The 15,810-nt window shown below is 41.5% G+C and overlaps 2 protein-coding genes across 2 annotated transcripts in view; one reads left to right on the top strand and one right to left on the bottom strand.

The window, feature by feature from the left end:
* Window positions 1-15,810, top strand: part of GABRA5 (gamma-aminobutyric acid type A receptor subunit alpha5) — a 56,798-nt gene that overhangs the window by 20,839 nt on the left and 20,149 nt on the right. The window contains exon 7 of the mRNA XM_032100297.1: window positions 7,272-7,354. Within this exon, the coding sequence (XP_031956188.1) occupies window positions 7,272-7,354 (83 nt within the window). The remainder of the gene's footprint in view (window positions 1-7,271; window positions 7,355-15,810) is intronic.
* Window positions 1-15,810, bottom strand: part of GABRB3 (gamma-aminobutyric acid type A receptor subunit beta3) — a 200,639-nt gene that overhangs the window by 172,553 nt on the left and 12,276 nt on the right. The window lies entirely within an intron of this gene.

Genomic DNA, 15,810 nt, shown 5'->3' with positions numbered 1-15,810 from the left:
ACAGAAATTTCTGCAGACCACCTCACTCTAGTCTTAGCTTTACTTTCTGTTCTCTGTTCGCTTTATATGGCGTATTTCAAAGAAATGAGTGTTTGTAAGTAGGAAGCGGTGGTGAACTGTCTTCACATCCCATGTGGACATGCAGATCAAGGCCCTGGATCTGTATTTTGGCTTTTTTTCAACAGAGTGATGGAAATTCATGAGCAAAGAAGTATTTGAGTTACTAAGAATAATTACTTCTCTCTCCCCGAGCCAGGCTGCAGACAATCACCCAGCCAGGGGCAGGTGTCAGGGTGACTCTTACAGCCATTGTGTTACCATGAGTGAACATCTGTCCCCATTCTAATACTTCTCTATGGTGTTCTGTAACCCACTACCACCAATAGGGTTTGTTAGCACTGTATAGCAAGTGCTTCAGAACCAAGAAAGGTCTTCATATATATATATGTCTGTCTCTGTGTGTGTATACATACGCTTATATATGCATATATATATATATGCAATATATTATATATGCTTATATTGGCACGTTATATTTACTTAAGGAACACAGGGAGACATCAATTCCCTGGACTATACACTTACTGTGCTGGGGCCTGAAACAAGTCTTGGTTTAAAGCCCTTTGAAAGAAGTAAAAGTTTGGTTATTGAAGTGTTCCCAAGACATCACAGTGGGAAAACAGCTGAATAGTTGTGTCATCAGTCAAGGTCAAATGAGTAATTTCACAAACCTAACCATGTGTTCACAGTTTGAAAAAAACAACCCAAACCATCAACTCTGTAATTCTCCTGACCCCATGTGTGTCAGCGTGCATACTGGAGGTACCACAAGGGCTCAAATCGTTCTGCCGAGGTCGTGCTGGAGCAGATACCCAGGGAAGCTTCTCCTGGAGCTGGCTCCTGAAAAGGATCTGGTCCAACCCTGACCTTCTCAGGGAGCCAACATGCCCACTGGAGTGGGATATAGTGTGGCTAAAGGCTGGATCCACTTAACTCTTTTTTGGCATGTTGGGGAGATAGGTTGAGGTAAGTTTAAGATGAGTTTCAAGCAAATATTTTGCCTTTTATTAAGGAAAATGGCTGGTCTCATGCTGGGAAGGGCACTTGGGCTCACCTAAGCCCCACAGGAGGTATTGGTTGCCAACACAAGTGGGGTCAAAGCACAGTATTTAAATGCTCCCTTTAAGCAGGGGTAAGGGTAGTGCACAGAAATAAATAACTAAGAAGATGGAGCTGGTTTGGGGATTAGAGCAAATAGGCAGAAAAGCTTTTTATCTCTCTGGCCACAGCACCTTAGCGCCAACAAAAGTTTCCCTGTGTCCCTTTCGCTTGTAACTCTTATTATTCAACATTTATCTTGAATTAAGTTCTCCCAAAAGCTACTGGTGACTCTGCCTTTCTGCTCCCCTCTCATTCTAGAGCTCTCTGTTTTAATTTGTTTTCATATTAAAGTTAGTAGCTGATAAGTAAAAGCAAGTTTTGCAGCTGTCTGTGGGCTCCTCGGGCAGGTGACTGCCCTCACCTCCTGCCTGGCAGCCGCAGATAATACATCAGAAAGTGTTTTCTGCACTTACAGGGTAGGAGAAAGATGCTCAGTCCCCCCTCTTTTCCCACAAGTAGGAGCAGATGCTCCTTGCATTGAGGCGATCACGGGAACAGCTGGGGGGGTCTCTGCAGCGCCCTAAAACAGGGTCTTGCAGAACAGGGTGTCTTTGGTCTCGGGGACTTCTGCTGAGGGTTTCTCACCTTACCGTGAAGCACACTTACTGCAAATGTCTGCCTCCCTAATATCTGAATTTATTTCCTTGCCACATCTTGACTTTAACACCTCCTTCTTTTCCTGCTTGCTATAAAGGAACAATCTCTTGAAAGCATTGTCATGCCTAATTCCCCAGTGGAAATGGTTGAAGGTGACTTTCTGAAGTGAACAAGTCTTGCTGCTTGAATTGTGCTTTTCTTCGATGGATATTTGTTTTATGTGTCTTGAAACAGAATGTCAGTAACACTTTATGTTCTTAAAGTAAAGGCTATACATAATGAAGCTCTGATAAAGCTTTCATGTACAATTATAGGTGACAGATTAAATAATTTGTAGACCTAACTTTTTTTTTCCAGATAGCTAAGGTACACAATAGCATTTTGTTGGTTGATTAACACTTGGATAGCAGTGTATTTGGAGCATTATGAAAACAAAATTCTGTCATTAATAAATTGGCAACTATAATCAGGGTTTGTTACATTTTTTGGGTGAATAGTGGCCCCATTCAAGTCAGGGAGAATTTTACCATTATTTTCAATAAAATCAGAGTTTCATCCTCCTATTGCAAAGGACCTTTAACAGCTGCTTATAATCTTGTCATAGACTCTTTTTGAGTGAAACTAATCCCATAGGGCTTTTATTAAGACAGAATGATGGTGGAGGAGGGAAGCTTTTAAATGCTTCTCTTGGGAAGAACTGCCTTTTGAGCAGTGTGTGTGCTGTGACAGAAGAATCCTGGTTTGGGGACTGTCTCTAGCTCAGATAACTGTGCTGCACTAGGCACAGCAAGATCATTCTGGAGTCACCATATTAAAAGGATTAGGCAAAGGCCCTTTCAAGTATGTGTGCCCAGGCCTCCTTTCTTTTCTTTAAATAAATGCAAACTGGGAGTAATTTTGTTGTAATTACAGAATATGCTAGGTTGAAACGGACCCACAAGGATCATCAAGTCCAACTCCAAGTCCCTGCATGGGACCATCCCCAAGAATCACACCATGTGTCCAAACGCTTCTTGAGCTCTGTCAGGCTGGTGTTGTGACCACTTCCCTGAGGAGCTGTTCCAGTGCCCAACCACCCTCTGAGTGAAGAACCTTTTCCTAATATCCAACCTGAACCTCCCCGGACACAGCTTCAGGCCAATCCCTTGGGTCCTGTCACTGGTCACCACAGTGAAGAGATCAATGCCTGCCCCTCCTCTTCCCCTCACAAGGAAGTTGTAGGCTGCAATGAGGTCTCCCCTCAGCCACTCCTCATATGGCAATCCCTCAAGGCCCTTCACCATCTTTGTTGCCCTCCTTTGGATGCTCTCTAATATTTTAATATCTTTCTTACATTGCAGCACTCAAAACTACACACAATATTCAAGGTGAGGCCACCCCAGTGCAGAGCAGAGCAGGACAATCCCCTCCCTTGCCTGGTTGGTGATGCTGTGCCTGATGCTCCCCAGGACGTAGTTGGCCCTCCTGGCTGCCAGGGCACACTGATGGCTCATGTTCAACTTGATCAGGACCTCCAGGTCCCTTTCCATGGTGCTGCTTTCCAGCATCTCATTCCTCAGTCTGTCCATACATTCTGCCCCATCCCAGGTGCAGAATCTGGCACTTTCACTTGTTGAACTTCATACTGTAGGTGATTGCTCAGCCCTCTGATTTGTTGAAGTCTCTCTGCAGGGCCTCCCTGTCTTTGAGGGAGGCAACAGCTGCTCCCAGTTTTGTATTGTCCGTGAACCTGCTCAGTATCCCTTCCAGTCCTGCATCCAAGCCCTTTATGAAGATGTTGAAGAGCACAGGACCTAAGGTAGAGCCCTGCAGAACCCCACTAGTGACAGGTCACCAGTCTCATGTCACCCTATTCACTGTAACCCTTTCTGCCTGACCCGTGAGCCAGTTGCTCACCCATCCCATGATGTGTCTATCCAGCTGTGTGCTGGACATTCTGTCCAGAAGGATACTGTGAGAGACAGTAGCAAAAGTTTTACTGAAATCCAAAAAGATTACATCAGCTGGCTTCCCTTGATCAACTGGGTGGGTTACCTTGTCACAAAAGGAAATCAGGTTTGATAAGCATGAAGCCATGAAGCCATGCTGGCTGTGACCAAGGGCTGTGTAATTATCAGTGACATAAACTAGAGTTTACAAAGGGTACCTAAGCTTTATCACAATGTTAGAAGTCAAAGTGTGCAAATATCACTGCAGGTGATATTTGAAGGAGTAGACCCAGATACCAATTTCCTTGTGACTCCTGGAGCTACAATCTGAATATATAGTTTGTACTCTGCATCTCAGAGCAAATCTGTATGCAGCGACCCATGCTTCCACCCTCAGTGTGTAGATGTATGCTGTGCTACTTTTGTTTCTGTATGCAGTAGAAAATCCAGTCTCTTTGAACCAGGAGTCAGTTGAGTGGCTTTGTTTTTCAGGTCCTCACATAGTTATGAAAACCAATTCCTGTTGGGCACAGAGCACCTACAGAAATTCAGGGTGGTGACATTTGTGCTGTGAATCAGAACCCACAGTCAAGTTTTCTTACGGGTTTTCTGTCAAGTTTTTGCCACATTGGCCATTACAAGACACTTCAAAAACCTTGGGTAATGCACACTTTTGTAAGAGGTTTCTAGGAGAGTGTTCACTGAGCACTTTGAAATCATCTAAGAGACTCAACTATGTAGTTCTTAATAGCATGTAACAAATAAGTAGAGCTAGTTAATTTGTTCAAGATGGCCAGACTAGGAGTGGTCCTAGGATAGAGGCACGGGAAAAGGAAAGAAGCATGCAGGTATCATTGATAGAGAGCAAAAGGAACTTTTTTATCCAAAGAATTCGTGATAATGAAAGGAAAGGCTGTCCCCAAGCACATTAACAGCTCCTAAACTTGATTGTCCCTATCCCCAGGCTAGACCCAGAAGACGGCAGCAGGCATCACCCTTTTAAGGGATATTCTGCCTTTTGCTGGAGGAGGAATTCAGAGGGGACAGAGGAGTAGCCCTGGCACCACAATAGTCTTTGTGGCTTCTGAGTCAGGTAGTGGCAGCAAGATGCCCTCCAGCCTTATCTGCTACCCTTTTATTTAAGACAAGCAAAAATAATTTCTAGAGGGACTTAATTAAATTCCACTAGGTCACAGTCTCTGTGCAACTCATCTTTACTTCTCTTCCACATTTATAGTTGATGAATGTCTGTGACCTTCCTCATTACACACAAGGGTTATTTCCAGAGATGCAGGCAGCAGGATACAATTCATAAGAGAGCAAGATGAAACAGAAGGTCTTATGCATAATTCTGCATTGAATATTCCTTCACTTCCTGATTCTACACCTGTTGTCTTTGTAAGATGGATACAGGCATCCCCTCCTTCGATGTTTGCAGATGACAAGTGTGTATATTAAAATGTTGTCAGGCTCTGAAATGACATGCTTAAACTGTTGGTAGACAAAGAGACAGGAGATGGACTGCAGCAAAACGCCGCTTTCTTACGGGCTCTTGGAGCAAGGTTTCTGAATTTATTAAGAAAATTAAATTTGCAGTGCTTAACATGAAAAATACAATGATGCATTGGAGGGATGGCAGCCTTGCTTTCAAGTTCCCACTAGAGTGATTTTTGTGAAAAGGGTGGAACTTCTGCGCAGAATACTACTGGAACCAGCTTGTTAAATTCATCTACACACCACCCTTGGTAACTTCGGCTTTGCTGGCTTTGATGCCCAGGGGCAGTCTCCACTGCAGACAACTCCATATCTGAGTGATCTTAAAATAGCTTTTACAAAAATAAAGTTCAAGAACAGTTTTGTTTAAGTGCAGGTATCTCAGGCCTCAGCAATTTCTTTTCTATATTGCAGCCTCCTGTCTGTTCTTACCAAATGGTAAATTATCTCTGTTCTGAACTGGATTTCTTTTTTATTTCTGTGGCATATTATCTTTATATTTTCTATCACTGTGTGCAGTTTGCCTTTTTCTCTTCCTGTTCCCCATCTCATCCTCAGAATATGATATCCAGCCAATGATACTATCGCATTTTCTCTGCTTATTTTGCTATTTTCAGCCACTGGTGCAGCTCCAGTTAGCAGAATGGAGGCATTTCCCCCAGTTTGTCTGTGTAGCTGTAGTGCCCTGGCAAAGCATCACTGTGTTGTATTGAACTGGACTGGCTGAACACTGTGCCATCTGTACAGAGACAGATTGTTACCCCTTACGATCCCTTTGGATAGAAGTTCTTGGGGCATTCTGGGTTGCTGATGGGAAGTGGTGACTATATCTAGCTAGTATATATGGCTCCATGTTGCTGTAGTGATAGGAAAGTGTACTTTTGCATGCTGGTAGTAGGGTGTTGTGAATTTCTTTGGAGATTTTCACTCCTCAAGCAACAGTTTGGTTAGGAACTGGGCTGCCCTCCAGCAGAGCCCTGTGCCACCCCAGCACCAGGCAGTCTCTAAAGCTTTGGATGTCTCTGGTCGGTTGCCTCTGAGGTGGAATAACAGCATAAAATGAGAAAGCCATAAAGGTATTCATACTGTAAAATGAGATTTTCATCCTCAATATCCTAAGCAAACTATCTATATTACACAAATATCAAAATGGCATAAACAAAACAGATTCTCCTTGTGCTAGAAGCAAGTTTTGGCTCTCTTGAGATATTTGATATCAATATAACTGATATTGCACTGCTCAGAAATTTACCTCAGACTTTTCTTAGTCTTCAGCTTGATCTGTCAATCATGCAGAACATCCATGGGACACATCTATATTTGCCTATGGGCTTTTCCTTTCCTACCCTATGTCCAGTCTAGATGAAGTATTTCCACATAGTGGCTGGGGAGTCCAGGATAGAATTGCTTCCCTAGGCAGTATGCTGGGGAAGATGACCCTGTTGTTTTTGCCTGACAAGATGCCAGGTAATTAACAGAGTGTTGAACTGAAATGGACTATCCCAATACCATGTGATTTCCACAGAAGTTAACTGTAGTGCTATATAAAGTGGTACATATATGTCCTTGATTATATATAACTTTATATATAGCTATAATTAGTTATATTATACTTTATAAATATATTTATACTTTTATTTATAAATATCTATTTTATGGATTTAAATAGTTACATCTACATATAAAGTCAATGATTCTTTATGTCTGTAACAGTGCTATACCCAGGAGTCAAATTCCTAGCCCAGTTGTAGTATGTACAGAGAGCAGGTAAGTATAAGGTACATGGCAGAAGCTCCATCACAGGAGTTTCTTCATGTACTAATAAGAAAGAATGACCTTATGAGGACAGCCTACATAAATAAAATCATTTCATGTGTCTAGGGTTACTAGATAAGGCCTCAGGCATGCACACAGAGTGGTCCACCTGGCTTATCTCACATTCAGTTTAACAGGGGGTGCTGTGATTTCAACAGGAGCAAGGAGCCGTCAGGAAAAGCGTGCTTGTGTCAGCATTCATGTATTGCAGTGAGGGCCCTAAAGGGAAAGCGCAGGGTAAAAAAAATGATGTGTTTTCTTTTTACTCCCCCACAGATTGACCATCTCTGCTGAATGTCCCATGCAGCTTGAAGATTTCCCCATGGATGCACATGCTTGCCCATTAAAATTTGGAAGCTGTAAGTTCTCTTCTGGAATAAGAACTAGAAAAATACTGTTTTCTGGCTTCTTATGTTCAGACACGTCTTGTACAGATCTTTCACCCTCCTCCCCAGCCCTCCCTTTTTCACACGGTTCTTTAGCATTCACCCATTCTGCCCCCCTTGCTTCTACCCTGCTGCTCCTTTTCCATAACTGCTTTATCTTGACTTACTGCTTTTCAACTCATGCCTGCATACTCCATGATAAACGGTGAGTTGATGGGTGATATGTCTTATATATCCACATCAAGCATAACAGCCACTGTTAGATGGAGTTCTAGATGCAGACAGCTAAATTGATAACTTGGTTTTACATTTGTAGTAAAACAGAGCTTTCAGTAGACTGATCAGATTGATGTGCAATTATTATGGTATTTACATGAATCAGACTGCAGTGCAATATCTGCATCACATATATTAAAAGAGATCTAGAATATTAAAAGAGTAAATATCTTTCCATTTGGCTTTAATAAATCCAGTCCTGTATCCTGTTACATGATATTTCATACACATGTATTTGTATATATGCACACATTATTCTAAACTGTATGCTGAATGATGATTTTGCCTCAATTCCAAGCCTCTAATCCACCACACTGCTGCCTTGCCAGAAGCTTACTTCAAAAATAACCCCAGGGAATCAGATGGTTATATTTAAAAACAAAGCTCTTAATTAAACTACAAATGAGGCTACTACAGTAGATTTTCTTTTCTTTGGTAATCAAATCAGAGTTTCCAGGTGCAATCATTGTCTCTGATGACTTTTGGTAATTACCAGGCAAGGCATTTTGCTAGCCCCTGAAGCCACCTAACTTCAGCATTTTGCAATGTTTTTCAGCTGTATCAATTTAGGGTCACTAATCCTAGCAAGATTAAGATTTGCCTTTATCATCTGTATCTGCCCTGATTTAATACTGACTATACATTGTCTTCTAGTGATTGTACTAAGAAGTAAAAACACTGTTTACAGTAACTATTACCGCATTACCAAACTTATGATGAACTGATTTCCTTTCCCTCTTCCAATCCAGATAGATTCTGTTTCATCCAAATAGCCACCAGTATTTTACAAGGTCACTACAGGTTCAAGTGTGTTCATTGACTTCAGCAGCATTAATTTACAGCAAAGCCAGTATAAATCTGAACGTCTGTACACCTTTACACTCTACTTAAAGAAATGTGTATGCAAATCACCCATTTAATTCCAAACTTGAAAATGGAAAAACATCTCACAGAAAACTGTAATTGTTTATATACAGGGAAAGAATTAATATATGCTAATATATAATTATATATATAATTAAATAAAGATTAAATAATTAATATACTAATATATATTCATATATATGGAAAGAATTAATAAGACAAAGAAAAAAGAAAAAGAAGTTATCCTTCCTGGAATTACATATCCTTTACTCTATCAATAGATGAAGTTACATCTGTTGATCTCTAGTCTAGATTACAAAACTGTTCCATTGTTTTATGAAATCTTGCAAAATATGTAATATAATACTAAAAGATACATATTTAAATGAAGAGCCTGATGCAGCAGAGATCTGAAGCTCAACCTTAAAGTTAAATGGATGTTTCCATGTATTAGTAGATTAGATGCAGTAAGGTACAGGTTCTAACTCTCCACCTAGTATGACAAAAACAAAAAAAAAAGGCATCCCAGTCAAACATGTGAGTGCATGAGATAACATTACAAGCTACAAATGCTTAGAAGGAGTGCCCAGTAATCTGTCTGAATATAATTACATGTCCTGCTAGTGCCAAATGTGTTACATGTTAATCACGTCTTATCACACAGGTAATTTTAATCTGTCTCAAAGCCAGCACTAAAGGCTTACATTTTAGGCCTGTGAGGGATGAATAGAGTTTTAGTTTATGCTCCTTGCCATTCTCAGAATAAAATCTGAGAATACTTTTATAAGGTATTACAAGTCACCTTTAAGTTCTTTCACACTGTGTAGACATGGAACCATTTGGTCCGTGCTAGCCACACCATCGGCCTCTCCAAAAAGTGATAGGGACAAGCTATAGACAATCTTTCAGCCTTGGGAATATCTGCATTACTGATCTTACAGCTCCCTAGTAATTTACTGGGATTTAATATGCATATGTTTGTACAAGTAGCAGCCAGTAAATCAGGGTTTATTGAAATAGTCCAGGTGTATCTTACGAGGGGACAATATTTATTCCCTATTTACAGCAGTAGGGGTTTGCATTGAGTCATCTCCAGGCTTGCAGCAAGACAAAGCCTACAGGGGAATATGATGCACAAGCACATACCCTTTCTGCTTTAGCTTTCCTCACTGTCTTTCCCCAAAGGGTTTCATTTTTAACGGTCTTCTTTCCAAAAAGGTTTTTTTTGAAAAGCCTCAAGGAATAGCATCAAAGTAAATGTTAAACACATAATCAGTGGAGCTGGGAGGGTAGAGAAGAAACTGGTGCTAACCAGTCTGAGGGTGAAGAGAGCAGGGCAGCGAAACGAAAGAGCTGGCTCACGGCAGAAAAGATGCAGCAGAAAGGATGCTGAGAAGTGATCAGTGTTGCAGCAGAGGCAGGAGCAGGTTATTAATTTTCTGGCTGCATGAGTGTTCACTATGTTTGCTATAATTCAGCAAGCAAGAGGCAAAAAGTGCCTGATGTTTCCTTCATTATGAAAGAGAAGAAGAATTAATCTTGCTTACAGAAATAAAGGTAAATGTTGAATTCTTATGTCCCATTTGACAGGCTTCTTGCTACATTAGAATTGTGGGAGATTTTATGGGCTAGGAAGCATTATATGTAGCAACAGAATATTTTGTAGAAAGAATTAAAAGCCCGGTCAAATACACAAAATATGATATAAAGTTACCTGTGCATGCCAGCAGCCTAGATACCTGCTGGGCAGTTCAAATGCCCACTACAGGGGTGGTATTTTTTAATACTCTATGGCACGTCATGAAAAGGACAGAAGTTCGGGGACAGCTCCTAATGAACTGAACAAAGCAGGTTTTAGTTGTCCTTCTCTTAAGTACTGCTCCCCACTACTCCAAGATGGCAAGATCAGGTGGGTCTTCTCCAGGAGGTACATGTATGCAGGTACTTTTCCTGTGGGATTGCATCCCTGCTAGGGGTCAGGATGCCTGTCGAAATTATCCTGCAGAAGTCTCGTTTAGAGGGAACTGGGGATGATGCGTAAGCACAGGCTCGAGGGTCTCTGCAGCAGGCTCTGCTCCCTTTGAATCCAGGGTGCTTGATGAGGGTGGCTGTGACAGTCTGTTCATTACCTCATGGTAGCATGGGAAGGGTGCTGTTCTATTCAATGGCCAAATTTAAAATAGCTTTCCATTGCAATTCTAGTGCTGATCTGTACTCTAAATAACTCTGTTGGTCAAACAGGATGTGATGAAAATTCCTGATGCCAGAAGCAGTTTCACTAGGAGCAAGCACTTAAACCAAGAAGTTCTATCTTACCCCCAGCCTATTTCTGGTATGAGGAGGAAGAATTAGATAAAATAGCAAGGACATTAAAGCTTCCTAGCTTTAATGTTTCACCTCTTCCACTGACAGTTCCTAAGAATACATTAAGAGTATAATTTAGCACAGTTTCCAAATGCCCATGTGTCACCAGGTAGGTAAGCATCATCTCTAGGGCAGCTGAAACAGAGAAGTTAATTGACTTTCCCTAAGGTCATGCAGAAAATCAATGTCAGAAAAAGGATCAGACTCAACTTCTTTGGTTGGAGAGGCAGATGTCTAATCCACTAGACCATGAAGGCCTCTGCCCAGGCAACTGACTTAACTCCTAAATCTCATTTTACTGTGTTAATTATATCAGTGTTACCTAGCTCATGGAGTTGCCCTGAGGATGAATTAGTTAATTGCTGTTAACTGGCACTTTGACAATGTCAAATACTGTAAGGTCGTGTCTATTTATGACAGCTGTCTCTTGAAGACACAGTACCTGAGTACATGGAGTTACCAGATCTTGTATTGTGGAATGGATAAATACATGAAGCAGCTGCCCACTAGTCACTCAGCAGCAAAAAAAACACCCCATACTATTTTTAGAGTAAGTAGGGAGTTTAATGAATATTCTGAAAATAATGAGATCCCCAAGCACATGAGCACAGGAAAAAGAGGTCTTGTGTTTATTCCTGATGAATTTTAAATCGGCCATGAAGATGGCGAAGGTTGATCACTGTTGATCAACCAGTGAGCTTGCCAGCTGTTGGTTAGGAAACAATCTGTAGTGTCTGGAGATAGTAGCTAACATAGCTTATGTACATCTTCCTTTTTACACCTCAAACTAAGTCACAGTATGACTTTTGATGAAGGAAGGTCCACAGGCTATTTCTGTAGCAGGAGATATGCTCAAATTATTTTTCTCTAATACGCATGGTGAAGTCAGAGTAATGAGGAGACAGTAACTTCACCAATATACCAGGATTTTATTGCAACACTGAACATTAAGGCACTCACTGTTCACAAACTATCCATTCACTTGTAGCCACTGAGAAATTTCTCCAAAAAAAAAGTTATTTTAAGAAAATTTCCCTGATATTTCCTTACAATGCAGGGAAGGCACTGAGGTGAATGCTCCTAAAGGATTTTTTCTTGATTTTGTACTTTTCCCCATTAGCACCTGCAACAGCTGCAGGAAAACTGCAAGTATGGAGGGAGAACTTGAAAACAGTGTCTTTCTAAACAGACTTTAATTCTGGTTTAGTAAAATGTGATAAAGAATGTATTTGGCCTCTCAAAACCTGTGTGTAAAAGTCTTGTATATGAATATAATTAAATGAATAATAAATAAAGAGAAATGTTAATTTTAAGAGACTTTGAAAAGTGGAAATAGCTCTTACAAAGCTTTTCATAGGTTGCTCTCAGGGACAGCTGGAACTGCAGTCTCATACGTAGAGGCAGAGCTTTTCTGTTACTTGTCCCTACAGCTGGATGGAAGAGGCTCCCTGAATCTATTCCTGAGAGCAGAGACAGCACAGCTTGTTGACTCTGCTGGAATGTGTTAGTGCCCTCCTTTTGAAAGGACACGTGGAGAGAGCCAGGGAGGTCCTCTGTGAAATACTGAGCAGCCAAGTTCAAGACTAAGTTTTGATTTTGCAGTTTAAGGCAGAAGTCAGCTAATACGGAATGGATAGGTTTGGTGGTGGTCTGCTCACTGAGGTAGTATCTCCTCTTACCTTTTCCTAAGGTTTATCACTGCTTCCTTAGACAGCTCCATTGCAGTGGATGTTGAATGACTAAAATAATGTGAAGTTAGGTGAATACTAATACTAAATACTTTTAAGACATTTGATGTATTTTTCATCTCTCTCCTTCAACCCTATATGAACCCCAGGTACCAACCACCTCTTTAGTCGGCATACTTTTCCCCTAATTTTTAGCTGTTTAGAAGCTAGATCTCCAGACACAATGAAAGACATGCTTGTGACAGCATCAAAAAAGCAATGTAGACAACTGTCTTGGACCATTGCTGTAGTTCTACTTAAGTATAGCTAGCTATTAAAGCACAGGCATCTAGCCTGAACTAATTTTCTGTACAACCCTTAGAATGAATGGAGGGGGTGGAGACCACCTAATAGTATTGCTGTTCTTTGCCTCTGTTTTCCTTGGAATCATGGACAGATGACTTGTTGTGGGATCGTGTTGTTTAAAAAATTAAATCTTTTAGTGCAGAATGAGCACAGGGTTTTGGCCAATATCAAAACTTGTATTGACAGCAAAGCTCTAGGGAACAGATGAGACTGATCTGTGACAATTTCAGATAGAAAAATATGGCCCAGTTAGTTGTCTAGAGTCCCTCTATGGCCACTGAAAGAAATAAGTACTTCTGCAGTGAGGTTCATTAGAATTACTTTTGATACCTGCCTAAGGATGAGATGAAGCATATTTTAGAAGTTCTTATTTTTCTGCCGTACTATCTCAGATGTAGGTAAGTGTATTATACCCCAGTCAGAGCAACTCAGAAGTTCATTTTTCTCTGCATTACTAGCTCAGAAATACAAACCCATTCTTTGTTCTGAAGAAACAGTCACTGCTGTAGATTAGTTAAGTGTTGCATTATATTGGTGGTGAGCTTTTGTATCTCTCCTAGTGATTATTTTAGCTATTTCTGCTGGAAGTCCCATTTTTCAAAGGATCTCAATGAAAGTCAGTAGGGCTCTTCAGTATAGAGATGACTACTATTTCTTCAAGCATCTTGTATGAACTGTGCTGTTTCTTCTGCATTGGGTACAGTGGATTATAACAACAGATACTTAAGCCTTCTCACAGGTGTTGCATCATAGCCTGTAGTCATTTCAGATATGCATGTATAGCAATATAGCTTCTTTAGTCCAGCATTTTGGGCAGTTAGTGCTGCCAGTACCTTCATCCTTGCATTGAGTCCCACAATCAGGTTGGAGCAATGCGGCCAAGAGCACCCAAAGGGCAGGAAATTCATCAGCAGTGGTGCATAAAAGAAGATACTGTAATATTCAAGCATTCCAGAGATCTAAGAAGATTTCTTAACAGGAATCTACATAGAAATTAAAACACAGGGTTCTGGGCCTGGACCATGTGGTGGGTTTCTGCAGCAGCTGTTGTTATGGGGCCCCAGAACAGTCTGCATCAGAACTTGCAAATGAGTATGACCATAACTTACCACTTGTCTGGCAGGTTTGCCATAGAAGTCTACCTTTTAGTTTGACAAAAGGGAAAAGGGCTCTCTGAAATGATCAGATCAGTCAGTTTTTCTTCACCCATTACAGTGACACACATCCAGGACTTCCTAGAAAGGGCTGCAGAAACTGTTGGTATATCCTTCAAGCGCTTGCAGTCACTGTCACTATTTAACTTTTCAAAGATTTTGTCATATATACATGGTTACTGTATGTCTGCACTGAGATAATTTTTAAAATACATTAAAACAGCAGCCCAGCCCCCTGGCTGTGTGATGGCTTTCCCGTGGAACAGTGCCCAGCTCTGGGTCAATCACTGCCTACTTCTGGTCACCCACTGCTTAGAAGCCAGTGAGTTTTTCCCTCTTAGCTTCATAACAGAGGGAAAAAGGGAGGTCAGAAAGAACAAAAGCTGTTGTCTTCCCCATCTCTCTTGCAGCCAGCGCTGAGCGAAGGCTGCAAAATCTGCTGACGTGCAGTGGTCAAGGGTTTGAGTCCCTCCCAGCCCAGAGCAGTCTCCACGCTGGTAGAATCACCCTTAATGAAGCCCCTTTTTTTGGATAGGTAAGGAGCGCTTCCTGGGGGTGCCAGCAGCAGCTTTTGGAGCAGCTGCAAAGAGTCCCTTGAGCAGCCAGCACTGAAAGCCGGCACTCCACCTGCCCTGGGAGCAGCCTCCTCATCATGAGGTGACTCACATACTCGTTTTTTGGGGAAGAAAAGTTTGACTGGTGGTGGTTTTGAGCTCAAGGAAACAAAAGTTCAGGCAGGGGTAGGAGTTGGTGCGGAGATACTCAGCAGTGGTGTTTTTATCTCACGTGAAAGCGGTCTAGACAGGATTGTGGCGGAGCCGTGTGGAGATCCGGGGTGCTTTGCTGATGGTACAAACATCAGCACATGTTTCCCACTCTGGAGATTACAGCCTAAATTTAAAGGCTGCACAACTGCCTGATTACAGGGAATCAATTTGAGTTGTCAGCAATAGAAAACAACACACAAGGACTGCTTAATATGCTTAAGCTTTCAAATGGCCTTTGGGTGCAAACCTGCAAAGACATTGCTGGTCTCATAATGCCCCAAAAGGCAGCGCCAGGCTTACAGTTGCCAGCCATGGATCATGGGTCTGTACCACTGGTAAATGGGATATTATTTGTAAATGTGACAAATGGGTAGTTACTGCTCCACTGCTTTACAAGCCAGGTTTTTAATGTCTCTTATTTTCTAAGGTGGCTGTTTCCATGGCTTGTAAGCATTTCATAAACATTTCTGAACTCATTCTTATGATCCCTGTGTGAGGTTGGTAGGTCTCTGCTGCCTGCATTTTGCAGGTGGGCATAAAGGAAGCAAAGAGCAATTACAGTCTCTTCTGAGCAAAGACAGAGTGGTTCATTACTTGCTTTTATTGCCTCTGTCGTTATGGGTCCCTAGGTTCAATTAGAGCTTCCCAGTGCTACTGCAGTACATTAATGACAAAATTACTTGCCTACGGTTTTTGGGGGAGGAAAAAATCTACAAGACACTGCTCAAACTTGGATTTCAGTTTCTAGTCTGGCAGCTCCTTTATGACACTTCAGTCTCTGGTGGGTCAGGAAGTCTTCTACCTAAATTGCTGGATCCCACATTAGCCTACTCTCCTGCACAGAGAGCCAAGCTAGTCCAAGCTGTCATCTAGTGCTGCTGCAGTCCCAGCGCAGCAAGCTTCTTCAAAGGAAACAGTTGTTTCATGTTGTCCCCCATGAAGAAACGAGAAGCAAAGAGGACTGGGAAGAA

Source organism: Corvus moneduloides, chromosome 2 (assembly GCF_009650955.1).
Source record: "Corvus moneduloides isolate bCorMon1 chromosome 2, bCorMon1.pri, whole genome shotgun sequence".
NCBI classification, from domain to species: domain Eukaryota; kingdom Metazoa; phylum Chordata; class Aves; order Passeriformes; family Corvidae; genus Corvus; species Corvus moneduloides.
This window is presented reverse-complemented; position numbering and strand designations above follow the sequence as displayed.